The sequence below is a fragment of the Pelecanus crispus genome, chromosome 11 (genome assembly GCF_030463565.1).
Source record: "Pelecanus crispus isolate bPelCri1 chromosome 11, bPelCri1.pri, whole genome shotgun sequence".
In the NCBI taxonomy this organism is placed as follows: domain Eukaryota; kingdom Metazoa; phylum Chordata; class Aves; order Pelecaniformes; family Pelecanidae; genus Pelecanus; species Pelecanus crispus.
Genome location: NC_134653.1, coordinates 19,618,058 through 19,644,721, shown reverse-complemented (window position 1 = coordinate 19,644,721; position 26,664 = coordinate 19,618,058). Strand labels below are relative to the sequence as shown.

The 26,664-nt window shown below is 56.0% G+C and overlaps 1 protein-coding gene across 1 annotated transcript; it reads right to left on the bottom strand.

The window, feature by feature from the left end:
• Window positions 1–673: 673 nt before the first annotated feature.
• NTN3 (netrin 3) lies at window positions 674–24,777 on the bottom strand. Its single transcript, XM_009484544.2, has 6 exons — window positions 23,784–24,777; window positions 16,548–16,736; window positions 9,619–9,768; window positions 8,678–8,731; window positions 1,278–1,352; window positions 674–1,002 (listed from the first exon to the last, which is right to left on the bottom strand). Exons 1-6 carry the CDS (start codon window positions 24,748–24,750, stop codon window positions 674–676), a joined length of 1,764 nt encoding a protein of 587 aa, XP_009482819.1. The 5' UTR covers window positions 24,751–24,777.
• Window positions 24,778–26,664: the final 1,887 nt, after the last annotated feature.

Here is a 26,664-nt window from a genome sequence, read left to right as displayed (position 1 = left end):
CATGGCACTGCAGCATTGCATGGGTCCCGCCCCAGGTGGCAGCGCTGGTCCACGTAAACCTGAGGTCACCAGAAAATCAGGCCTTGCAATAGTTCATTTGCTCTTCCTGGTTGAGCTCTTGGGGCTGGTTCCTCTGCAGCATTGGATTGTTTCCACTCAGCCTGACCATATGTACATGGCCTCCTGTTTGTACTGGGCAAGGAGAAGGGCAGAGAGAGGTCTAACAGCAGCACATTTTCAGAGAGCGAGGAAGAGGCAGGCCCTGGATGCTGGAGAAGGGAGAGCTGACAACTCAGACATCAACACTGGGCAGAAGACGACTTTGATAAAGGGAAAAGCCTAGAAAAACAAGTGCTATGAACAGCATGCCCGGAGCAAGACACCAATCCCCTTCAAGCTCCTTCAGGCAACAGGCATCCATGGGATCCTGCTCTGCTTTGCTCCTCATTAAAGGTTTGTCATTACTGCATTATTTTTAATACACACATAGAGAAAAAGACCCACACGCACACCCATGCATGTACACGCACACACAAAGGGAAAACATTGCCAAAATATACACTATAGACAGAAGAGTCCGTTCACACTATATATATGTACAGAGTCTCTGGCAGCGCACAGCCATGCTGGGGCTGAGCACAGGGTGGGGTGGGATGCGATGGGTGGAAACCCCTCAGGGCTTCACACATTTCCCCTTCTTCTCCCGCCGCTGCAGTTTCCGAAGGCGACGTGTCCAGGCATCCCGCCACTGGATGACAAGACTATTCTTGTCGGCCATCAGTCCTGGCCGGTCAGTGGAGTTTTCACTGATCCCCATGACCAAGTACTTCTTGCTGATCTGGATCTTCGGGCACTTGCAGGACAGGTCTTTCAGGTGGATCCACAAGAAGTTGTCACCACGCTTGACCCGCTCATCACGGCACTTGTAGACAGAGAGGATGTTGATGGTGAACTTGGCCCAGTTGGCCACTGTCTCCATTTCCAGGATGTTCACCTGGACCACTGAGGGAAAAGATGGGGAGGCATGGTGATGGGGGATACTTTGCCTTGCTCCCCAAAGGAAGCTTTAGTGACAGGAACTGCCTGTCCCCAGCAGTCCAGCCTGCCTCATCCATCGTACCTTTGGGAGGGCTGATCTGGGGACCCTTCTCTATGCTGGGTGCTCCGCATCCCCTGGGACATCTGCATCTCCCCCACCCATGGCCAATCTGCGGCTGGCCCTTGGCTGCTTCTGTGGCAAAGCCCAGCATGGCCCAGGGAAGGAAGGAGGCCCTTACCATAGTCCTTCTTGCAGTACTTCTTCATGTTAATCTTGTAGTTGCCTTTGGCTGGCTTGCAGTAGGAGTCACAGTCTGTGGAGGAAGAACAGAGGGTTGAGCACTGAGGGCCTTGAAGCATGTGGGGTCCTGTCCCACCCCAAGTGAAGGGGGAACGGGGTGGAGGGAAAGCAACAAGACCCAGCCTGGCAGAGGGTGGTTGGTGCTCCATGTCCCAGCGCCCTCCAGAAGGCTTCAGAGTGAGGGTCTCAGCTGCTGCTGGGGATGGGGGTCTGGTGAACCCAGCTGCCCCCCTGACAGCTCGCAGGGGCTGGGGGCTCAAACCCTGACATGAGCACTGACACCACATCAGCTGAGAAGAGAAACCAGGTGGCTTTGGGCCCATCAGGCAGTCTGTGTCCCCTCCTGTGCCAACAGTGACAGTGTCCTGCAGGATAAATCAGCACAGGGGCAGTGGAGGGAGCCTGGGAACCCACCTCTGGGGCACAGAAGGAGATGGAGGAGAGAAATGCAGGGTACGTAGTGGTGGCCACCAGGGAGAGCAGGCAAGAGCCATGGCCAAAGAGAGTCAACCAGAACAACTGTGGCCCTGCAAACCTGGGCGATGTGGGAAAGAGAGGACTTGGCACCAGCCCCACCATTGGCCCTGCAGGGAGGAGGCCCAAAGGAAGATCTGACCCCACACCAAAGGGATTGTGATCCTCAGGGGTGACTCTGCCCTTGGGAGCCAGGGTGGTGGGAATCATCCTCATGGGGCAGCCCCTCCAAAGACCTGTACCCCAGCAGTGTCCCAAAAGCAGGGAAGGGGACTCAGGCCGGAGGGGAGCAGGCAGGAGAAGGAAGCAGCTCTGCTGCGCCAGGTCGCTCCTGCTGCCCAAGCATCTCCTGCTCCGGCTGCTCCAGCACGGCCATGGAGGCCACTAGGCTGTCCTCTACCCCATGCATCATCCCTCCCTGCTGTCCCCCAGCTCTCAGGAGAGGCTCATGTCCTCAAGGAGGCTTTTTTCTGTGCATTTCTAAAGACCCCAGATTTGCATCTCAAACAGAGGGAGGGCAGGGAATGCCTCTTTCCTTCTTCCCAAAGGCTTTGATCCCAACAATTGCCTGAAGCAGCCCTGTTCTCCTTTCTTTCCCCCTGCCATCTTCCTTTGAACATCACAATTTGTCTCTTTCCAAATGGCACGTTTTTTCGAAGCCCATCTTTCTTCTTTTCTCTCCCTCTTGCAGGTTCTCTCTCTGGCTTGGCCCCATGTCCCAGGACAGAGCCAGTAGTCCCTGAAATTGTCTTTGTTTGCAGGTTGCCACAGAGATCACAGGATGGAGGTGAGGGTCTGGGGGAAGATGGGGAATAACAGTGCCCTGTGCCAAGGGGAGGATGACAAAAGAGGAAAGAAAGAAGCCCAGGAGCACAAGCTTGTCCTGGGCTGTGCTGGTCTCCTTTTTGCCTGCTCCTTTTTATCTGTGACTTTGTGCCACCTGTTCCAGATTTGTCATTGATAGAAGCAGCACAGCACAAAGCTAATACTTGGCAGAGGGGGGTGAGCCCTGATTCTCAGCTCAGCCCCCCCATGCTGCCATGCCACCTCTCTGCCTGGGCTGGCACAGCTGCCCTGGCCCTGCTGCATCCCCTGGGACAGTGGTGGTGGCTGCAGAGGGAGTGCAGGGCGCCCCGTGAGCGGTGGCTGCTGAGTGCACTGAAGTGCTTGGCTGTGGCACTGAAGGTGCCCCCATCCACTGCATCCCTGGGATGTGCTACAGCCTCATCCTGGACACTGCTGTATCCTCTGGGATATGCTACAGCCCCATCCTGGACCCCACTGCATCCTCTGGGACATGCTACAGCCCCATCCCTGATACACTGCTCCGTCCTTTCCTGCTACATGAAGGGAACTCTAAAAGGGAGCTCCTGCCTTATTTTGGGAAGTGCCTGGCAGGACGGGTGACCTTTTCCTCCCCAAGCAGAGTAGAGGAGGCTGTCATGTGCCCAAGCAACCTCCCCAGCATTGGGGGGTTACCAGGCACTTTTTGGTGATGGGTGCAGGGCATGCCTCCCCATGCCCGCTGCAGGGTCCAGCCTGGGTCCGGGCCCTGTGCAAGACTTCAGTGACGATGCTGGACTGCATGGGTTTACGATGCCCCCACCACTGGAGCTGGAGCTGGGAGCTATCCCACTGCAGCAGTTTACCAGCACCATGCCATGCAGGACCAGGCAGTGAAAGGAGGTGACCGAGAGGCAGGGAAACCATCCTGCAGCTGGCATCAGTTGTGGCTCCACCATGGGCCTGCCCACAGACACTGGATGCCATAGTGGAGGAAGGCAGCACGAACTGGGGTGTCGGGCAGGAGGATGGCCGGGGTGGCTGCCACATGGTGCTGAAGCCACACCGGTGCTGAGCCCATGGGTGGTGGGGTGGTGGGACAGGGCTGCGAGGCAGCCTCAGCCAACCTGCCACCCCCCTCACTTGGCGATGGGGAAGAAAGAAAAGGAAGAAAAGCAGAAAGAAAACCAGTAACTGCCCTGTGCTCCTGCTCATGATTAACATCATAAAACTGTGATTCAAAAGAATCAGAAAATAGTGTTGGGAATTAACAATTTGGGATTAGTTTGGGGATTTTTTTTAACCTCGGCTTTGTGAACATTCCTCAAATATAAAATCAATTCCTGTTCAATTTATGTAAGAAACTTGGGAAGAAACAAAAAAAAAGAGTAACTTAAAGCATTTCCCTTCCTTGCCTTTGAGCACATGGCCTCCATTGTTGTGTGTAGGGCGGGTGTGGTTGCTCTGGCTGGGGAATTGGCCAGGTGGGTGCCCAGGCTGCCACCCGACTCAGTCTCCTGAGCCTGCCCGCACCTCCACAAACTGCCTCTCCCTGGGCACCCCATCCTGTCCTCCCTGTGGCAGGGCTCTGCTCAGGGTCTCATCCTTGTGCCTCTCACCAGGACATGTCTATGGACCACAGCTCCATCCTCCCATGCCTGCTGGAATGCCGTGTGGTGGTGCTAGGGGACAGGTGGCAGCTCTTCCCTCAGGCAGGCCCCAGAGAGCCCAGCAGCAGCTCTGTCTGCCCTGCCAGCCCAGCTGAGGCAGCATGCTCTCTGTCCACCCCATAAAACCTTCAGGAGAAGATGGATGGCCATGAGACAAGCCACTTCATGAGTGCCTCTCCCCTGGCAGCTCCCAGAGCATCCCCCACTTTCCCAGATCCTTTCTAAACTTCCTGTATGTGGCATTACACATGCTGCAGAGTAGTGGAAAGAAGATCAAGTTTAACTTCCGCCTGCAGCCACCCTCCTGCCCACACCTCCTGCTGTGTCAATGCAGCCTGATGGGGAAGCTGAACGCCGTGGAGGGGCTGGGGGATTGCAGAGACCTGCCGCAGCCCAAGGCTGTGAAAGTGCACCCACAAACCCTGAGATGCTGCTGCATCCTCTGGGTTATGTTACAGCCCCATCCTGGACACTGCTGCATGCCTAGGATACACTACAGACCCATCCTGGACACATTGCTCTGTCCTTCCCTGCTAGTGAAGGGGACTTCAAAAGCAAGCTCCTGCCCTGTGCCACAGCTTGGTTCTGTTTGTGTCCTGGGGGAGCTCTCAGCCCTTTCACCCCACAGGACCCTCCACGGACGCTGGAGGTGATGACTGCTGCAGGCATGTGCCCATCGAACTGCTGTCTGCTGATGCTGGTCTGGCACTGGCCCATAGTGCGGGCAGCAGCACCCCATGCACGGGCTATGTCTTTGCTGCCATGGGGAGCCGGCACGTGGGAGGGATGAACGGAGTGGGGCAAGCACTGGGCAATGCTACATGGACGTGGGAGGAGGCAGATGGTGACCAGAGAGCCCGGCGTGGGCATCCTCCGTCTCCGTGGGGAGAGCATGTGTGAAAGGTGGCAAGTTTGCACATCTGGTTTACTTCTCCTTGCCTTGAAAAAAAGAAGGAATATTTTGCTTTAAGAGATGTAACTTAATTAGGTGTTATGATTGCAAATCTTTTACTGCTGACTTTGAATTCCTTTAAAGCCCTGTTTTATGCTCCATGAGTTTTGTTAATTCTGGTAATGGGGAACAAGGATTTTTTTTTTTTTCCACTAAGTGGAAAATATTTTAAGATTAATAATAATAAAAATTAAGAGAAGTGGACCCAGGATGTTTCACTGCCGAGTCAGTCGGCTCCAGAGGGTCAGAAAAACAGGAGAAACCTGGGAAGAGTGATGCAGAGGATGCAATGTCAGCAAAAAGCCCAGACACACCCAGGCACAGGACCCCAGCAGGGAGAAGGATGGGGAGTGTGGGGAAGCCCAGCACCTGAGCATGGTGGCCCCAGACAATGTATCCCTGTTCCTGCAGTCCGGCACCTGCTGCCAGAGGCAGGCAGGGAGGTGGGGAAATGGAGGGAGAAGGGGCTTGGAGGCTGCCTGGGGTGGGAAAACCGTGGGGCATTGAGGGGCTGAGTGCCCCCTTGGGGAGTGCCCAGCTCACAAGGTAGCCTGGGGGCTCCTGGGGCACAGGGATGCAGGCAGAGGGGCATCAGGGTGCAGGCAGTGGGGCAGGTTGCAGGCAGCAGACAGGGTGTGCTGCTGTGGCCAGCCCTGCCTGTAGCACAAGCACGCTGGAGGCAGGGCACCCCAGCCAGAGTTGGGCAAGGCAGAATCACCTACCTCATCTCTGATCCCCCCCCAGCAAAGGGGGCAGCAGGACCCCAACCAGGTCTCCTGCTTCCCTAGCACAGACTTGGGGCAGAGGTGAGCTAATTTGCATTAAAAATATTCGAGCTAGAAGCCAGAAGTCTTAAAACAACAAACCCCCAGATAAAACTAGAGGCAATTTAAGGCAGACCTGCTCTGCTAAAACAAAGTAAACACCCGGGTCTCCAGCGAGTGTCATTTATTTTTACACAGCTGAAAATATCAGACACCACTCTAAGACTGTTCCTATTTATAAAGCACTGGAGGGAAGTTGCCTTGATTAATTCTGCTCCATGTGTCACTCTGTTTGCAATAAACTCGTCCAAATCCCCCTTTCCCCTCCCCTTTTTTTCCTTTTCACAAAGCCTGATGTTCCAAGCTCCCTCCCTTGCGGCAGGCAGTACAGGCAGGGCAAGCAGGGCAGGCAGCAGTAGAGGTGGTGGTGGTCTGCCCTGTCCCGCACAGCCTCCCCAGCAGTGTTACCATCACAGACAGCTCAGCTCTTACGGTTGTCCCATCGTGCAAGACGCGCACTTCACCAAGGACCGGCTCTCCTCTACTGCCGCAGCGTGGAGCGAAACCTTTGCCAGATGCGTGCAGGGCTGCTCAACTCATGTCCCGATAACATCTCCCGTTTCCTGGAGCCTCTGTGGAGCAGGGCTGGGAGGGCTGAAATGTGCCCATGGGTGCTGGGTGGGTGCCGGGCTATGCAGCACTCCCAGCCTCTTCATCAGTACATGTGATCTGCATGCATACGGGGGCCAACACTGCTCAGTGAGGAGCCAAGCTACCAGCCTCCTCCCACACATCTCATCCCTCCAGCCCCATCCACATGCTTTACTCCTTCCACAGCTCTGTATCTTCAACACCCCTTGTTCCAGTCCCCCTCTTATGGCTACTGAGTGCATGCACACGGCTGCAGGGGCCATGCTAGAAGATGTTCCCAAAAGCCTGAGGAGGCATGCACCAGCCGGGGAAGGGGCTGTTGGCATTTTCCACCCCCAAGGCAGAGTGGCTGAGGGAAGGATAGCTGGGGAGAAGGATGCACGTAGGGCACCAGGTCTCCAAGGAGCATGCAGGCTCCCCTGGGATGGACATACTCTGAACAGAGCACGGCGAAATTCCTCATTAAATATGGGCATGGGGAGCTGGAGGTGTTCCTGCTCTCTTCCAGGACCACATGCCATGGGATGGAGTGGGCTATGGTGCAGGATGATCTATTCCCCTATGCTGACATGCAGGAGAAGACCAAGGTCCTTGGGGCTGCAGGGTGAAGGGTGGCCTGAGGAGGAAAAGGGCTCCTTCTTTCCCTAGCTTCTCCCCCTTGACCTGGCTTGGGATCCCTACAGAGGGATAGACAGTGGGATGGCTAGGAACAACCATGCTAGGGTACCGATGGGACTGCGGAAGAAGAGGGGGGAAACAAAAGCCCTGCCATGGCCCCCTCCAATGCATGGCCATCTGTGCCTCTGAAGAGCTGGCCTGGCATCAGCACAGCCCACCTGCACCTGCCGCCGGTGACCACCACACAGGGCACAAAGGTGCCAGGAAGATAGATTAGATGGCAGAGCATGGCTGATGGAAGAGGGGCGGTTGGGGAAGAGATGCAAAGCGGCTGCATTACCTGTCTGCCATGGCATCTGCCAGGCCACATTTTGCAGCCCTGGGGAGGGCTGAGCATGGCAGTGGTTTCATAGGGTCCAGAAGTTGGCGCACCACTGTGTGGTGTTATTGGCATGTGCCATGTCAGGGTGAGAGCTGAGGGCAACTCAGTGGGGCCCTGGCAGCCGTGGCAGAGCTGTAAGAGGGACCCTAACCCACCAGTGCAGGAAGCATCCAGGCACCCCCCAGTGCCCAGCCCCAGCCAAGCCTCTGAAAGCACATGAGCACACCTGCAGCATGCGTGGAGATGTGACCCTTGCTGCTCCAGCCTGGGGAAGCCAGGGTGGTTCTTGAGGAGCTCTAAGGACACTCACAGAAATGCTTCCCTCACCTCTGCAAAGCCTGCAGCTTGCCACCAGAGCTGCCCCCCTCTCCCACTGAGTGACAGCACCAAGTGCCATCAGTCGTCCCATGATCCCATCACCCCACAGTCCCATCAGCCCACAGAACTGGGACAAGCAGCTCAGACCCAGACACTTTACTCCTCTGGACCTGGATGGGGCAAGCCCCATGTCACCCATGTCCCAGGGGAGACCTGGCAGCCCACGTGCCGGCACAGGGGCTCCTGAGCCTGCCTGCAGCCAGCAGCCTGCTGGACCCCCAGTGCCCTGGCGCTGCTCAGAGGGCCAAGGTCCTGTGGAGGTAAAAGGCACTGAGGAGAAACCTCTTGCACTGGCACTGATATAAGGAGATTAAAAAATGCCAGTCCCCAAGCACCCACTGAGCCATAAGTGCCATATGCCACAACCCCTGCCATAACGTGCCGAGGGGCGGCAACACGCTGGCAGGCTGCATCCCTGCTTTCCTCTTCAGAGGGGATGGAGAAACCCTTTCCTCAAGAAAGCCCCGCCAAGCTTTGTTGGTCCCTTTCCAGAAATACATAGGATTTCAAATCTCAATCATTTTTTTTCGCCAAAATTGTTCGCCATTAATCTTTTTGCCTAAGGGCTCAGCCCTTCTCCCTGGTGTGCTGGGGAGAGGGGAGGTGGGATGGGATGTCTCTGGGCAGGGCTGGGCCACAGGCTCAGCCGGGACACAGAGCACTTACCTGCAGGTGCCTCCGTGCTGGTGACCAGGGAGGTGGGGTTGATAGCAGGGATCTCTGGAAGAGAAAGGGAGAGATGTCTTAAGGAAAGGGATCCCCAGTTCTGGGGGTGACACCTGGAGAAAAGCCCTCCACAAGTGGGGTGCAGAGGGGATTTTGTGGATCCCCTCTGGCTAAGAAAGATTGATGGGATGAGTCTGACCTGAATACCACAGGCCATTAAATAGACCTGGAGGTGCCCAAACTGAGCTCAGTAAATTGGGACAGGCTGAGATGCTGCAACCCCGAAGAGCCATAGGTCACTGCTGCAGAGGATGGACAGACAAATGGATGCTTGGCTGATCTGAGCATCCTCCATGATGCACAGCACAGGGACAAGTGTGGGCAAAGACAACAATTTCTTGGGACTCCTGCATCAAAACCTGGGGGAAATTCTGTCCTAAACCCAAATCTGGGGAACAAAAAAGGGAGAGAAGCCAGCCCCGCCAGCTCACCCCCACTGCCACCACTCCAGCAGCACCAGCAGATGCTGCAGAGTGGCAAGTTGTTCTGCTGCTGCTTGGGTCAAATTCAGACCTACTGCAATGATAAACATGGTTTTACTCTGACCACAGCCTTGCCCCAGACCTGACCATGCTCAGGGCTCAACTGGGTGAGGAAGGCACCTTGCTGCAGCTGAAGACATGTCCCAGCAGAGCTGTTTCAGCCAGCTGGAAGCACTAACCCAAGGAGTCTTTCAGGGCTTCCTGGGCTGGGGGGGGGCAAAGCATGGGTGCCCCAGAAGATGACCCAACCATCCTGCCTTGACCACCTCCAGGAGAACAACCACGTGGAAGGGCAGCCCCTCAGCTCAGCCTCCCACACACTGCAAGCTAGCCCAGGGAGAGCATCCCCTGGCACCGGCGGGTGCCCCTGAGCACAGGGCAGGGCATGGCAGCACTCACTGATGCAGGGGGCCACAGGCGAGCGGCTCTGCTGGTAGCCCTTGGCACAGCGGTTGCAGGTGAGGCCAGTCACACCGTCCTTGCATGGGCACTGCCCCGTCGTCTGGTTGCAGGTCTTGCCAGCCGCACCAACAGGGTGGCAGTCACAGGCTGAGTGGGAGAGAGAGAAAAGGTTACATGAGAGGTGATGCACAATGCAAATCCCAAACTGGACCCAACATGCCACCCCTGGAGAGGCAAGGAGGAGGTGGGTCCTTCCAGTGCACCAGTGGAAAGCAGCCACTGGGGCCGGCACAGCCAAGACCTATGGGTCCAGACCATGGCCCCACATGTGCTGCGACCAGCACAGGCAGGAGGGAGAGTGGTTGAAGGGCTCTGCTGATCGGGACACTCAGGATAAGTCCCTGGAGACCCCACAGCTCACACAGGCACCTGCAGCTGCCAGCTGGCATTTAAGGTCAGGACACCAGTAGAACAGTCTCTTCCTGCCCGCTGTATAGGCAGCTGCTCTGGGCACAGTCCAGCATGCATGTGGGATTTCCACATGCAGCTCCGTGCCTGCTGCCTACCTTATCCTGTGCAAACAAAAGGAGCAGGGCTCACATGAGGCCATGCAAACCCTTGTTCATGGCCAGGGTGGACTGAGGGCACTGCAGGGACAGAAAGCAGACAGATACATACCCAGGTCTGCTCTTCCCCCACCTCAACCCTGGGGGGATGCTCCTATCACAGCAGTAAAAGGCATTTTCTCCACTTGCTCCCCCACCTCTGAGCTTTCCAGTCCACAGAGCTGGGCCAACACTGAGCTTTTACACAAACTTCACCCTTGTTTTAGTTTTAGGATGGTCTGAAGTGGATCTGTTTGATGCTTCCCAAGCTCATGAGCCTCAACACCCATCCTGCCTCCCGGAGACCCCAGCCAAAGGATGCCCCCATGTCTTTCCACCACAGCCTCCCCAGGGGAAAAGCCACATCTGAGGTGGGTGAAAGTTGGGTCTCCCTCCTCAGAACAGACCCAAAGTGACTCTCCATCACACAACACTGGATGATGGACTCACCAGGGGTTGCCTATGAGGAGGGGTGCAGGAAGGAGGTGCTCCCGCAGGAGAGGACCTTCCCATCTGCCTGCCCAGGGCTGGACTGGCTATGAGCTGGAAGAGGTTATCTTGGTCTCCATCAGTGTAAGAGTTGAACGTGATTCCAAAGCAAAACAAAAACATCCCCCCACCTGCCCCCACAACCCCCCGATGTTATCGTTTCCCTAATTTTCACCAGATGGCACTAGTGGGAGCACCACGGTGCTGCTCCTTGGGCCCCACCCCTGCACCGCCAGAAACCAGATTGAGCAGACTTTAATGGGAACCAGATGCTTCATCCTTATCAGATCTTGGCTGTGACTGGAAGTGGACGTCTTTCTGACAGGATATTTTGGGGGCTCAGCTGTGATAACAAATGGCAGTGAGCGAGGGAGTCTTGGCATGACGTAGGGCTGTCGGAAACATGGGGTCTTTCTTCACCCACAACAGGATTGTCTCCTGCCAGGGCGGATGGCTCTCCCTGGTGAGCCAGGCTTTCCTGGCTCTACTGCAAACATCTGCCATCAGGTCACCAGGTACCCCAAAAGGTCCTGAGATCATGGGATGGTCCATCCCTGGACTGTGAGAGGCAAAGCTGGCAGCGATGGTCCAGTGCTTGGCCAGCCTTGGATGACCCATGGGAACAACACTGCTGCTTTGCCTGGAGGAGAACATCGGGCTTACTGCCCTCTCTTGAACCATCATGCTCCAGGACATTTTAGCTGCTTCAGATACACCTTGATGGTCTCCCTATACCTACTCCACAGGGCTCTTCTGCACAGGCTCAGCTGGATCCTGTGGCACTTGAAAGGTGCCTTTGATGAGCTGGCAGATACGCCTCTTGGAAACCATCCATTGCCTTGACTCTTTTCCGCTAGCAAAGGCTTGGGTTTCTGTTAGTGGGGCTGGCATGAAGCATTACCCATCCTCATCACCACCCATGCTGGAAAGAGCAGCCTGGTGCCGCCAGCATCACCCTGGTGCTGCCCTGAATGAGGGCTCTCATCCCACCACTGGTGCTTGGAGTACTCCCAGGGCCACAGTGCCCATCCCCAGCCTGCAAAGTCCAACCCACCCCAGAGTGGCTGGGCACAAGCCCTGCCAAACACCTGCTCATCTGAGAGATGTAACTGTGCAGGGAGAGCTCAGAGGTCCCTGAAGCCATCACTCCTGCTCTGCATGCACAGCAACAGACAGTCCATGCCCTAAAAAATTTATGGCCGAAGGCACGCTTCCAGCAAAGATTTATACAAGCACTTAGCTTCACACATTGTGGATAATCTCTTGGGCCGCAGTGGTGTATTCCTGGTGTAAAGTCTAAGGATAGACATAAATCTCAGCACAATCAGGATCCAATTCATCTAAGCAGATCCCTCGTGGCTTTCAACGACTCTTGATGTTTTACCTGGATCAGCAATTAAGGCAGTTTTGCTCATCTTATGTCCACAACAGATAGGTGTTTCTGGGAGATGAGCTTGGTCTCTGCCAGACCACCCTCTGGTCCCTCACCCCGCCATGGTGGGATTTCCTGCAGTCCCACTAAAATCCATTGCTCCTTCCCACTCTGATGGGAAGAGCATCCCAGGCAGCACTCAGTGCTTACTCTGACCAGTCCCACATACCAGCATGGCTGCATCCCACCACTCCAGCTGCAGCATCTCCATCCCTCTCACAGGGCGGGGATGGCCAGGGGACCCATCCCGGCACCAAGGAATGTGGGCACCGAGGCCACAGCACAGCTCCATGCCTGCTGCCCACACACCGTGTGCTGCTGCTCGCAGCCCTGCTGGTTGCCAGGATCTGGCCTACAGTGCTTGAATGGTGGATTAAGTCACTAGCTTGGAGCTTAACTCATCGAGCTGTGCTTGCCAGAAAGCATGTCTTGCACCTAATATTGAGGGTATTTTTGCGTCTTAAGGCTTAACTGCTACTGCTTCACCAGTTTTCATTGGAGAAAGTTCACGGTTTACAGCTTTGTTTAAATTACAGGGATTAATGCACAGCCATTCTTTATTTGACTTTTTAATTACCACCACTGAATTAATCCTGTAGGCTGTTCTGCCTTTTCCATCCTCCCAGCTTTTCCATCTTGCAGCATCCAGCGGTGATGGTGGCCGCTGGCCGGCCGGTGGCTGGAGGGAAGAGCTCACCTCCCTGCTCAACAGCCGGTGGCCGAGGGCTCCGCTCAGTTGCCGGCAGGAGATGTGGGCTTGTGCAATCCACAGTTGGTATTTTTGTGCCTATCTCAAAGACGTTGCGTCCCAGCAGAGGCAAACCATGGTTGGATAGTTATTTGGTAACATACTTTGGGGTTTGTTTAAATAAAATGTAATAGTTCCTGGCCTCTGGGCTACTATTTCGCCTCCTGAATGTGAACCAAGCTTTGTTCCTAGTGCCTGCAAAATCTGCCTTTGCTGGGATGCTCAGCTTCTGCCCTGGACCAGTGCTGTGGTGGGTGCAAAGACCTTCATTCAAAGCTGCAGATGTCAGTTCAAAGCAGCTTGCTCCATGCCCGCTTTTAAGATCTGCTGTCATGAGCCTTGCTTTTCCTTTTCTTTCTTTTTTCTTGCAGGAGTGTAGGTATCTGAGCTGTAGTACAGGACACATCTTTGGAAAAAACAAGCCCAAACTGTCTTGTCACGTCTCTGTATATTTATATATCTGTCTGGCAGCACCAGCTCCCATTCATGGCACCAGGCAGGCAGGCTCCCAGGTGCTGGTCCTGCTCCAAGGAGCTCCCAATCCCAATGGATCCACCACTGGATAAGTACAAGAAAGGGGTGGAAACACTCACTGCTTTACTGAAGGAGGCACAGCCAAAGAAGCAGAAGCATCGGGGATTTTATTATTAACTCAGTTCCCTGAGTTAGACTCTCCCTGAGGCAGAGCCAGAAACTGGCTCCCAAGACCCGGGGTACCGCCTTTGCTGCCAGATCCTCTTCAACATATGCACCGTAGTGGGGAACAGCCCTTGTGCACATGTTCATCTGGCTGGGCTGAACCTTTGCAGCATTTCCAAACCACGGGCAAAACCCCGCCAGCCCTCTGGAAGCAGCACCCCCGGACCGGGCTGGCAGAGACCTGCTTGTGGCTTGGCATGGGGGTGGGCAGGGGAGGGAGGTTTGTCTGGGAGCTGGGACCTGCTGCAGCGCCCCACTTCTCCACTCTGCCACAGCCTGGGCATCACTTACTGGCATTTCTCCTGTACAATGGCATCAGCCCTCGCCCCATCCCACCAGCTCCTGAGCACCCCGGGATGCTCTTGCCCACCCCATCCCCTCCAGAGGACCCACCTTGAATCTGAGATACTTTCTATCACCTTAATGCTCCACAATTACTGCCCTGCGAGGATGGTGGAGCAGAACTTGCCCAGACAGACCACAGGCTGCTGCCTGCATTAGGCAGGCGCTGGCAGCCAGAGGTAGCCAGGGCCCCTCTGCTTCCTCCATCCTCAGCTCTGAAAAGAGGGACCTGAGCCACAGCCCAGCTAGGAAACGCTGTGCCCACAGTGTCCCCAGTCCCACAAACCCGTACCCAGCTCCAACCCACACATCGAGCCGGGCCATATTCAGTTACCCTCCTCCCTGCTTCCACCACCTAGCCAAATCCTGCTTGCTTTATTTATTTTTACATTTTTGGTAAGTGGTCTCTTCCCTAGCTGAAGCAGAAACTGACACCTCAATGCCCAGCACAGAGGCAGCACTGAGTGCCCCAGGGTCTCACAGGGAGGTGAATGCCTGGGCTTCCACTTCGCTTGAGATTTTATCAGATAATTTTGGTAGCAAAATTAGAAGGAGCTGGTGAACCAAAGGGGAGCAGAAACCTCTCATTCAGGGAGGGTGGGAGGTTGGGTGCTGCCCACAGAAGATGCAAGGTGAGGTGGAGGCAGCACAGCTACCTCAGCATCCCATGAGCCCCGGTGCCAGTCGGGGTGAGCCAGGGCTGCCAGCGAGCCCCCAGCACTAGAGGAAAATCCTCACTGAAAAGGGAATTTTGCCGTAGCTGCCCCAGTCTGGTGGTGCTGCAGCAGGAGCTGGGGGCTGCTGCCATCTCTCCCTGGCATCAATCAGAGCCAGGACCCCCTCCCAGGAATGGGACATGACCTGGGATGCTGTGCTATAGACATTTGGGATGCATGCCTTGTCCTACCTCCTCCTCTTCCTCTCTCCCATTGCCTTCCAGTGTTACCCCAAGGATGTTGGCACCTGGCACGACTTTGGGACCTGGCTGCCACCTGGCATGAGCCCCGTCAGTGGGAAACCCTTGGTGCTGCTGGGGGGGCTGCCATGCCCACAGCCATGGCTGTGACACAGCTTGGCCAAGGCCATGGGGCTGGGAAGCAGCACATGGTTCCCCAGGACATGGGCTGCAGAGGTGGGACCTGTCAAGTCAGCATTATTAAAAATTATTAGCTCTCTGTTTGCTAATGAGCTGGCTGCGGGCAGGGCTCCCCCTGCCAGTGTCCACTCAGCTGCACTCCTGCTGCCACCATGGTGTTGGTCAAATGTGAGAAGTTTCTCCGTTTTCTCCATCCTCTTGGCCACTCCCATGGGAACAAGAATGGGGAGAGGCAGGGGTGGTTCACACAGCACAGGCAATGGAGGGATTTTTACCTGTTACATCCCAGACCCAAATGAGCCATACCTACAAACAACACTAATGCACCTGAGAGGGGACCTCCAAAAGCCAAATCCTTCAATTCAGGTCTGTGGCCAGAATGTTAATGGTCTGAAACCAGCTTCAGCAGATCCTGTAAGCCTTACATAAACACACTAGCATCCTGTCTTCACAGCAGCAAAGGTGCCCGGTGCCCATGTGGCTGCGCAATGCACTGGAGAGGGACGCTGTGCTCCCTTCTGGGGGGTACTTGCAACCTAAGCTGGAAAAAAGGGGATCAGGGATGAATTCCAGGCCTCAGCACAGCTGTGGCCAACCTCCTGCCCGCTCCAGCATTTCAGCCTGGATCCTGCCAGTCCTTGGGGATGGGCAAGGTGTTTTCTTATCTCAGCTTCTTTGGTGAAACTATTGTTTTGAGGCTTCACAGAGGAAAAAGGCTCTGCAGAGGGGGCTGAGCAGGGGTAAGTAAGAGAAACCAGATAGGCTTGGCCAGGAGCTAGAGGAGGGAGAGGACAAGTGCAGGTCCCATGACATCTGGCACAGGCTGGGGACCTTGCGAGGTCAAGCTGCAGCTTGATGGCTTGGAGACAGCGTGGCTCCTGGCCAGCTTGGTGACAAGTTACCCTGCCCACAGGCACCATGAGCCATGATGCTCAGCATACCCCCAAAACCAGGTCCCAAGAACCACTGCATAGCTGAAATGCATGTGGGGTCCAGCACTGCAGCCCAGCAGGGAGGTGGAAACCTCCATCAGCATCCCCAGCCTTCCAAGGCAGGGAAGCCACCGCAGGTCATTTTGTGAAGTAGGTTGAATGCTTCCAAGTGTGTCTATGGCACAGACAACGATGGTGTCAGAGACAGGTTTCCAGCACGTTTAGTCATGCACGTTCTCCAGCAACCTGCCCATCATCTCTCCAAACACCGACTGCGAAGACCGTAACTGCAGCCCCACCAGGACTCTCCCAGGATGGACAGGCATCCTGGGAGCCTGCTCACTCCCTGCCTGTTGTCCCTCGAGGAGATGTTGGGCTCGAAGCGATGTCCCTGCCTCCTGGTGCCCTTGGGGTGGCAGAGGTGACCAGGGTGATGGAGGCTGGAGGTGACCTGCAGCTGCCAGAGGGTGCAGCCAAGCTCCAAGCAGAGCAGAGGGATGTCCCAAGGATGGGACGGAAGAGCAAGGAGACCAAGAGAGATTGTATCACCCATGCTGCCCGCATGGAGAACCCCCCAGCTTACCTTTGCAGGCCTTGCGGTCTGTGATGGACTTGCTGAGGTCCCGGTAGAAGCCCTCTTTGCAGTAGTGGCAGTGCCGCCCCGCGGTGTTGTGCCGGCAGTTGAGGCAGACACCACCACTCTTCCTGCCCGAGAGCTTGTACAGCTCCATGTTGAAGCGGCAGCGCCGGGCGTGCAGGTTGCAGTTGCAGGCTGCAAAGGAAGGGAGAAGGTGAGGGCTGGAGGTGAAACCTGGGAGCCCCCCTGGGTGGGCTGGAGCTGTCCCAGTGCCCTCTGCTGCTGCTGGGGGCCAGGGCTGCCTGCGCTGGGGGAGTGGGACGGGCAGGGCAGGGCAGGACACAGCACAGCTGACCCCAAAATGCCATCCAGATGTGCGGTATCCATTGCCCCACGGAGCCGGTGCAGGGCCGGGAGGTGCTGGCAGAGGAGAAAGGGCACATATAGGGACGGGGCAATGCTTGGCTGAAGGCAGAAAAGTGTGGGATGAAAGGGTGCAGCCAGGGGGTCCAGCAGTGCCAGCCGGGCACCTGCAGCCCTGCCGCCCCCCCTCCCCCTTCCCCAGCAGCCAGGTCCAGTGACAGAGCCTGGCCCGCCTTTCGGCAGGACCACCCACCTCATGCCAGGGGCTGCAATGGCATTGCCCCTGCTGCCTCACAGGGTGCCATCCTCAGCGTCAGCAATGGAGCCATCAAATTCCTTATATTTAAGGCTCTAGCCTGTGTGCATGTGCACACACACAAAGAAGCCCACATAGCAACCCATGCATGCACATATGTGTGCACACACAAATGTGCACAAACACACACACAAGCTCATGTGCACACAAACACATACATGTGAACATGCATGCACACAAATGTGCACCTAAAAATCTACATGCTGTTACATGTGCACACACATGTGCACAAACATGCAAACATGCATGCTCACATGTGCAAACACACATTCATACACATGCTCACATGTGTGCATACATACACATGCACGAATATGCATGCACAGAAGCTTGCACATGCTCACACACACGTGCAAGCTCCTGCAAACATACATGCATGCTATTTTTTCATTAGCCACAGGAACAGTGCAGCCCCCCACCCGATTCCACGTGTGCGAGATAAAAAGGCAAAGCAATGCCCGTTCCTGCTTAACACTCTCACAAAAAGATAATGGGAACAAGATTTCCTTCAGCAAAACGCAGCGCCCTCCTCCCCCAGCTCCAGCCCCAGCCCCAGCCCCCTCCCTGTGCCGGTAAATTGATGTTGGGTGAGAGTTTTTCCAGGCGTACTGTGAAATTCATTAACGTGTCAGCCCAGATTTAACTGCTTAGGCCTGGCTTGGCAGTTGTGTGAAGTTGCCTCCCCCCCCGGCCGGCAGGATCGGTGGGAGCTTCAGCCCATGCAGATCAAACATTCCCTCGCCTGCCTTGTCACTCCAGCCTTGGAGACGCTAGGGGAAGAAAGCCGGAGAAAACCCCAGCTTTAAAAAAGAGCCTTCTTCAGAGGCTTAAATGAGTTGGGCGAAAGGTTTGTGCTGGCCTCGGTGCTGCCAGCACCATGCACTCAAACCTCAGTGGCCCCACATTATGAGATTAGTGTAAAAATCACATGGCAGGCATCAAAATAGCACTCTGGCGTGGCGGTAGGTGCCTTTGGAGGCTTGTGCCTTTTGAGCTTTTTTTTTTCCCAGTGCTTATGAAAAATAGGGGCTTTTGAGGCAAATTCTGACATGGGGCTAGGGGCTGGGATGCAGTGCCTGGAGGGAGAACAGCAAATACTGCCTGTGGTCCCAGGCAGCCTAGGATGCTGCTGTGCTGGGGATGCCAACACTCAGTCAGGCTAGGAGAGATGCAGTGAAGAACCCTGACATCCAGGCTACTCTTGCACTCACCAGATAACAGGACACAGACAAACAGGTGGTTCATGCCACTGAACCAAGGCAGCCACATGTAACTGCAGCAAAGGAGCAATTTTTTGAGAGTAGAGGGGCCTTGTCATTCCCTTGCATCACTGAAAGGCCAGATGGGTCACCCCAAAAGGCAGCTTTGCTGTCCCACTGGGAATGCTTGGGGCTGCCCCCGCGAGCCCCCGGCATCCTCTGGGGAAGGAGAGGGGGTGGCAGCCCGGAGAGGAGGCGATGGGCAGCAGAGGAGAGAGGTCAGGTAAATGATTTTCTGCCTTCAGTGCAGGTCTCTCTATGCCTCCAGTTTAACTGGTGAGAGAGTAACTGGCCGGGGCCTTTTTGCAGCATCATCAACCCTGCGGTGGGCTGGGGGCCCTCCTGGCTGGCACGTCCCTGTCAGTCCCGGGGCCACCTTTCCCCAGGAACATGCTACAGATCCTCCCAGGAGCTGGCCTTTGGGGAGAAACCTCCTCTTGCTGCTCAGCATCATCCCCTCTGCCTGCAGGCCGTGATGCTGCCTGCTCTGGGTTGTTGCTCCCAGCCCAGGCTGGGTGTCAGCAAACTGCCTCCAGCTTAGCAGAGGCCAAGCTGGGATTTTGGCGCAATCCTGGCCAGCTGACATGGACACCTGGCTGGGCTTGGCCATGCTGGTATGGGCGGCTGTCCCCTGCTCAGGGACAGGGTCACAGAAGCATGCATGACCATGCCCTCACCCCCCCAGTGCAGCGATCCGGTGCTAATTGGGCAGACGCGTCCCCCCTCTTACCCAGCTAAATATTTGTACTGTTCCTGAGCATCAACTCAGTTGCAAGCTCTGTCTGTCTCCCGTTAATCACTAATTAAAGGCTTGAATGTTCCCTGCTGTTTGGGGTATTAATAAGAATTTAATTGCACAGTTTGGGGCTAATTACATGGTAGCTTGCTTCCGACCTTGTACAGTATGCCCAATTAAACAATCATATGATCAATTAAACAATCACAAGATCTAATAATTTGCAATAATAGACTAATTAAATGTTGATGCCTTGCAGTGGAGCAATCTTCTGTCCCCATTTTGACAGCGTTTGAACCCCTGCCCAGGCCCTGGCTACCTTACAACCTCTTTCTCCCCTGGGCTGCTGCAGATGGAAGAGCCTGGGGTGACGGCACAAGGGATTTTGGGGCAGGAACCCCAGCACAGGACGGGCAGCACCATGCATGAGGGCACACGCATGGCAGGCAATGGAGCCCGCAGGGCAGGAGCGGTGGTTTGCTACCCCTACAAGTTCCCTGGGAATAATTAGTGAAGGCAGCCGGCTCAGCGAAACCCTAGACTGGCCACTGCTGCCAACCCGCCGTGGATTTGAGCTACGCCCCTGCTTTGGCTGGAGGAGAGCCTGGCCAGGACTGCAGGGCAGGATGGGACTACACCTCCACCCCGAGGACAGGAACCAAGACCAGAAAAGCCCCTTCCCTCCCATCTGCACTGCCCCTCCATCATGGAGAAGGTGTTCAGAGAGAGGGGTTGGGGCTCACACCTCTACTGCCAAGAAGCAGGAGGAGAAGCAGAAGCAGAGAGCCCTCCCCAAGGGGCTGCAAGCTGAGAACAGGGGTGTGAGGAACAAGGTTTTGCTGCTCCAGCCCCATCCTGTGAGGAGCAGGACTCAGGATGGTCAGACAAGTGTTAATCTCCTCCACTGTGGTGGCTGCCTCCCCCCCTGCACCCCAGATCCACTGGGATGCTGCACCCCATGGGGAGCAGGTCCCCAGGCAGGGGTAGCAGGGGGATGCTGCCTGCTTGCCCACCTCCGAAAACCATCACCTACCCCAAACCACTCACCCTTACTCTCCCCAGGGAAGGAAGGACTGTGGCCAGTGCTGCTGGGAACCCACCAGTTTCCAGCACATCTGCTGGGGAGAGGGCAAGGAGCACCCTGCAGCAGGGGAAGGGGCAAGGGAAGGGGCTGCAGATGCAACTGCCAACAGGCCACTGGCAGCACAGATCCTGCTCCATGGGGTAAACCAGCCCAGGCCAGCTCACTGGGGGATTTCTGAGATAATATTTGCATGGGAAGTACTGAGACAGAAAAAAAAAGCAAACATGTACAGGAAGGGGGAGATGACACAGGGGAAGCACATGGGATCCTCTAAATCCCATCACTGCTCTTGGGAATCTGTGTTTTCAGGCACTGGCATCCCAGATCGATCACCACAGCCCCCCAGCCTGAAGTGGAGGGAGCAGCAGCCAGCAAGGTCTTCCCAGGAGAGCACAGCCCCTTCCCCGCCAAGCCCCCCAGATCAAAGCGAGCCCTGTGCATTATCCCAGTGCTCCAGGGAGCACTCCTGCCGTGGCAGCCACAAAGGGAACAAGAGCTCCCGCATTACCAGCGGGTGCATCAATTACTTCCAGTGGCTGCCTTGTGCTAATCCACTTCCCCCCCTTCCCCAGGCCGGGTGTTTCGGGGACAGCCTACCAAGGGGGTGACCGGGCTGCCCCAAGAAGCTCCATGTGTGCAGGCAGGGACCGGCAGTGGCAGTGGGAAGGAGGAGGTGTGAGTCTGCAAGAATAAAGCTGATGCATCACATGGAGGGGCTCAGGATTTTGGCGATCTTGCTCCTGCTGGCTGCTCTACTGGCATTATTCTTCACTGAGCCTGACTGGGGCTAAAAGCTGGGGGGACACATGGATAGGAACACGTCTCTCTCTTTCTTGCCCTTCTCTTTCCCCTGTTTCGGTCAGGGCACACTAGAGGGTAGACAGAACATCCCAGTATTGGCAGAGTAAGCTCCCTGCGGGACATGCAGCCTTTTTGCAGTATCGGAAGAGCCCCCTGTGCCTGTGAACCGATGGCACCTCTCTCTAACCACCAAGCATGGGGCCACGCACCCTGTGGCATGGAGCTGGCACCATATCCTCTTGCCAAGCCAGCAGTGTGGCAAATCCACTGTTGCCATCCTGGCTGTGACATGCCCAAACTTGCCTGCTTGCCAAAGTCACGCTGACTCCTGTAACACCACCGTTCGGCGATGTCCCTGCAAATGTCACGGCCACCTGATGGCAGCTGTGGTGGGGGTCACACCCCACACCCATGCTCAGACCTTAGGTATCACTGGGCTGTTTCACCTCTGCATTCCCCCGCATCAGCCAGAGGCAGAAATTCTTGTGAAATAAGAAAAGTTTGTCTTCACCTCCAGCTGGGTGGATGAATGTCCCAGCACCGTGACATGGTGCAGAACACCAGTATGTCCCCATGCTGGAGCAGGCAGAGACTCCTGTGCACTGGAGGGGGACAAAAACCCATGCAGGGTGCTGGGGAGCACAGAGCCAAGAGGTGACTCCCCAGATCATACTGAAGCTGTATCAGCCCCATGGCTCCATCTGGATCCACTTTTGGGGTGCTGCAGCCCCCCAACCTGCCCCTCAGCTGGCACTGGGCTGCCAGGCTCCTGCATCCATCCACCCTCCTCATCCTCGCCCCTCCCCAGCTACACGCGACCATCCACCACCATGAGCCAGCATCACTGATGCCTGGCCGCAGGACAGAGTCTGAAACCCCACAGCCCCCAGGCTGAGCAAAGGGAACTTCCCGGGCGGCCTCTCCTTTTAATTGGTGCTAATTGCTGCGTCTGTTCATGCTGGCTGGGGAGATGTCATTGTTGAAAGGCACAGAGGGGAAGGCTCAGGGAGCTAATCCAGCTTTCAGCTGCTAAGCCCTTCGGAGGCGGGTGATGGAGAAGCTCTTTCAGGTCCCTTCAGACAGGGCACAAAGCCCAAGAGGGAAAGGGAGAAAGAAGGCGAGCAAATCAACAGGAAAAACTACTTTCACACGCAGCTTGGGGAAGGGTCTTTGTGCATGGGGCTTGTCAGGGGGGAGCTTGAAGGGACTGCGCTTCACCCCTGCCTCCTCTGCTCTCCCTCATTTATTTTTTCAGCCCCATCTGCCAAAAGGGTGATGTACATGGGGACAGGGATGCTCAAGAACACAGCCCTGCGGAGCAGGACCCTCACCCTGCGATGGACAAGATGGACAGAGGGACTGGACATCTGTGGATGCTCCCCCAAAATGAGCTTCCTCTGGTTTAACCCCATTTGTGCCAGCAGAGCCACCTCTGTTGCCATCACGCTGCTTTACCAGAGCACTCAGCTGTGAGGAGGATGCAGCATGGGGTGCCACAAGGGAGGCAGCCATTGGGTCGAGGTCCTCCTTTTGTCCCAGGGTGTTTCTATGGGTTCACCCACCAGCCACAGCCCTCACTTGCCTGACCTGCTGACAGCTGGAGGGAGCAGCCGTGGGCAGAGGATAGAGTTGAGGGTTTTTTTTTCCGTGCTTTGCTCCAAACCTCATCTTTCTGAGACAAGTGGGAAAACGCAAGGGCTGACACGTTCCCACAGGGCGTGAGGTGGTTTAAAGCATCAGATCCAGCATTTGCTTTGAATCCACTGCCTTTTTAGCCGTTCTTAGAAGAAATCTGCTGTAACATATATATATTTAAGCCGACAGCTAGGATCTCAACAAGACATCAATCACAAATACTAACAAGTCCCTCTGACCTCTGGCACATCCACTGAGCCTTTCAGGGACTGATTAATGGTATGGCTTTCCCTTGTCTCCATCCTCCCACCACCCCCTGGGACCCAGGCTCCAGTCCAGGAGAAGCGAGAAGCTGTTCATCCCTCTCCCAGACCTTCACAGGGCTCTGGCATCCCCCAAGTGCATCCCAAATCAGGACAAAAGACAAAAACCTCCACCAAAATCCCACAAAGATTCACAAGCGGGACAGCCAAGCAATGCCAGTTTGATGTTTTGGAAATGTTTAGTTTCGATGACAGTATTTTTAACTCATGGAAACCTTTGCAAGGACAGACAAACTAAAACCACCACGCAAAGCACCATGCCAGACCAAACGCAAATGACAAAATGTTGAACTGGGGTATCTCAAGTATTTCCTTAATCTCTGCCAGGTTATGCTGCCTGCTCCCTGCCCCAAAGTACATCTCACAGGGGACTGCCATGACTCCCCCTCCCAAACCCTTGTGTTTGCTGCCCAAGGGAAACACTCCCAGCTGGGCATCCCACATTCCACACCAGGGTTTGCTGATGAGCTGGATGACACCAGTGATTTTTTGGAGGGTTTTGATGCTTTGGCTCATGGCCAAACCACTGCACCTCCAGAGGGGCACTTGCAGCAGAGACAGAGCAGATGCTTGAGCCTTTCCAGCCCTCCAACAAGGGGGATGTTCCCCAGCATCCCCAGAGAAGCACACTCCATTGCTTTGGCCTAGCACCCATCCCTTCCTCCCCAAATGACCTGTTTTGGGGTTTCAACCCTGGAAGAAAAAAGTATTTAAAAATCACTTACCCAGACATTCGTTGGCCTCACGGGCACTGGCCCGCTGCCAGGGCCGGTCATAGTGGAAGGGCTTGCAGCGGTCACACTCAGGACCCTCTGTGTTGTGCTTGCAGTCGCACACCAGCTTCTGCTCCTTGTCCTTCACGCAGCGTGCTGCGTGCCCATTGCACTTGCAGCGCCCGCCGACCTGCAGCTCCCCAACTGCGTAGTAATAGGGGGTCGAGCTGGTGCCCCCCTCCTCCTCACCAGCATCCCGACCGCCCAGGTCGCGGAAGAGATGTGGGCGACTGAAGACCACACGGATGTCGGTGGCTGTCACCCAGTCCTGCAGCACGGGGCTGCTGTCGAAGTCCTGGGCAGAGGGTCGCCCGTCAAGGGTGCTGAATGCAATGAGCCCGCCAGTGAGGGGGTAGAGGTCAGTGAGGCCATCGGTGCAGAGGGCCTCCTGCTCGTTCTGCTTGGTGACAGTGGCTTTGCTGGGCTTGCCATAGATCTTACGGCACTGGGAGGAGTAGTACTGGTATGGCACCCAGGTCTTGCCATAGTCCATGGACTTGAGGATGGCAGTGGACTCAGGCCGGGGTGAACAGAACTGGAGGCTGACGTAGACCACCTCGAACTTCTTGCCAAGGGAGAGGGTGAGGGTGACATTCTGGGGTGAGTGGTGGAGGGTCTCTGAGCGCCAACATGTCATGTTGGAGGCGGTGTTGAGGTCAGTCAGGTAGGCGGGTGGGTGGGCTCGGCGGGGGTCCGAGGCATTGCAGTGCCGTGTCGGGGGCTTACCACACGTGCTGGAGGCTTGAACCTCCTTCCCAAAGGCAGCGTTGACGAATTCAGGGATGCAGCGGCGAGGAGCGCCGCTCTCATCATAGCAAGGGTCTGGGGGGGTCTGCTGGGCCATGAAGGGGTTCACCGTCTGGGAGAGGCCCAGCATGGTGGTGGTGAGGAGCAGGCGTAGCAGCTGCAGGACCTCCATCCTCCTGGGGTGAGGGAAGAGGCTCCTCCCTGGGGTGAGAGCAAAGAGAGTGAATGGCACCAGCAGCCCCACCGGGAGAAGCACAGCCTCAGCACTGCCCATGCGGGGAGGCTGGTAAGGGATGGGGAACACCCTCTGGTCTGGCCCTCAACCTGTGCCCCACCTTCCCACCCCACATCTACTGATGCAGCATCCTGGGAGCGGGCAGGGAGGTGACTATTTTGCGCTGCCTTATCCATGCCAATCCCTTGCTACTCATCAGCAGGAGTGAAATACCATGGGAAATGGCAAAAGGAGCTGAGCTTTGGAAGGAGGAGGTTGAAATCAGGGTCCAGCTCTTCTCTGTCCTCTTACAAACTGTCTCAGGGGTGACAGGAACATTCACACCTGCCAGCGGTCTTGGCTGTCACACAGTTTGGAGACCCCTGTCACTGCACGGCTGCCAAGGATTGGTGGTGGGGAAGAGCTGGGGAGACCTTTCAGGTCAGTAGCTGCGAACTCCAAGTTATTCAACTGCAGCCCAAAACAGCCCTGCCAGTGCAGGAGAAAGGAGCAGCAGTGAAAACACCTTGTGGGGGCATTTTGCAACAGGCAGGAGCTCACCAGGATGAAGCCCCTGGACTCCTGGGTCCAGCACCACTTTCCCTGCTGTGCCACAGTCCCAGCACACCCCGCTGGCCATGGGCACAATGGCTTCTCTGAGCCAGGGGCTGGATACCTCCAAATCCTACCACCACACTACCTGAGTATTCCCACTGGCAAAAGGTTATTCTGGCCTCACCCCCAAGAAACCCAGGTCTGGGTCTGGCCTGTCTGTTAATGGAGGGAAAGGCAAGGACCAAATGCAGGGCTTGGCTGGGCTCCTCTCCTGGCAGCTGCAGCACAGGGCCAGGAGATGCTGGGTGGCTCCCAGGGGACATGGCCCGCCTCCCGCATTGCTGGCTTTGAGGGTGGAAGAGGGACTGGAGGTCACATCCCCTCCCACCAGCCCTGGATGCAGCAGGAGCATCCCACAAGGTGCAGATCAGCCATGCCCCATCCACAGCATCGTGTGAGCAGCCACAGCTCACACATTCACTGGAGAATGGCCCCAAGTGCTGCAGTTGGTGGTAGATACTTAAGCTGCCTAGCTGGGCAGATGGCATCAGCCCTGCCATCCCACATGCTCAGCTGGAGGGTCTGTGCTGAGCGCTGCCTGCCCCAGCCACCAAGCTGGGTTCTCTGGCCTCTACCAGCCCGTGCCATGGCCAGGGCAGGAGGAGGGGATCCCACCATCGTCCCCTCTCCCACTAGTAAAACCTTACAGCATGACTTGGGTTTTGTGCTTCACTCTCAGGAACCAAGCCCTGTGCCAGTAGCACGACCCAGCATAGCAGATGCTCTGCTCCCCATCTACAGCCCCCAACATTGTTCCTGCCTGTCCAGCTGCCCATTCCAGCCAAAGGAGGCTGGCAGGGGACATCACCTTTGAAATGATCTGGGATTTGGGTTTTTTTTTTTCCCTTTTGCAAAAAAAAAAGGAGCCGTGGCTGTGGAAGAAAGCTGCCTCTCTCTGGGTTGCCAAACCGCTAATGGGGGGAAGCTCCTCCCTTCCCAGCCATGCTCAGCTGGGCAGCCAGTGCCAGAGCCTGTGCCCACAGACAGGGGAGCAGGGACAGGGGTCTCAGCCCGTCCCTGGACATCTTCCCCAGGACAAATCCTGGCCCTGCCACCTCCATGCTGTTTCCTTGCTGCTTAATCCTCTGCTGATGGAAAAGGACATACTTGCTGCTGAAAAATTGGCGGCTCCCTTGGTGGTCTCTGCTTTGCCCTAGCAGTGCATCCCCTGCTATCCAGCAGTGCTGCAGAACCTTTCCAGAACACAGCAGCCCACGGTTCAGTGGCTGGGAAGCCAGCAGGCAGCAAGACAAGGGA

Coding starts and splice junctions, on each gene's coding strand:
- NTN3 (XM_009484544.2), bottom strand. CDS start 24,750: ATGGAGGTCCTGCAGCTGCTACGCCTGCTCCTCACCACCACCATGCTG. Junction 8,732..9,618: donor GCCTGTGGCCCCCTGCATCA/GTGAGTGCTGCC, acceptor TTTCTCTTCCAG/AGATCCCTGCTATCAACCCC. Junction 1,003..1,277: donor GTACTGCAAGAAGGACTATG/GTAAGGGCCTCC, acceptor CTTTTCCCTCAG/TGGTCCAGGTGAACATCCTG.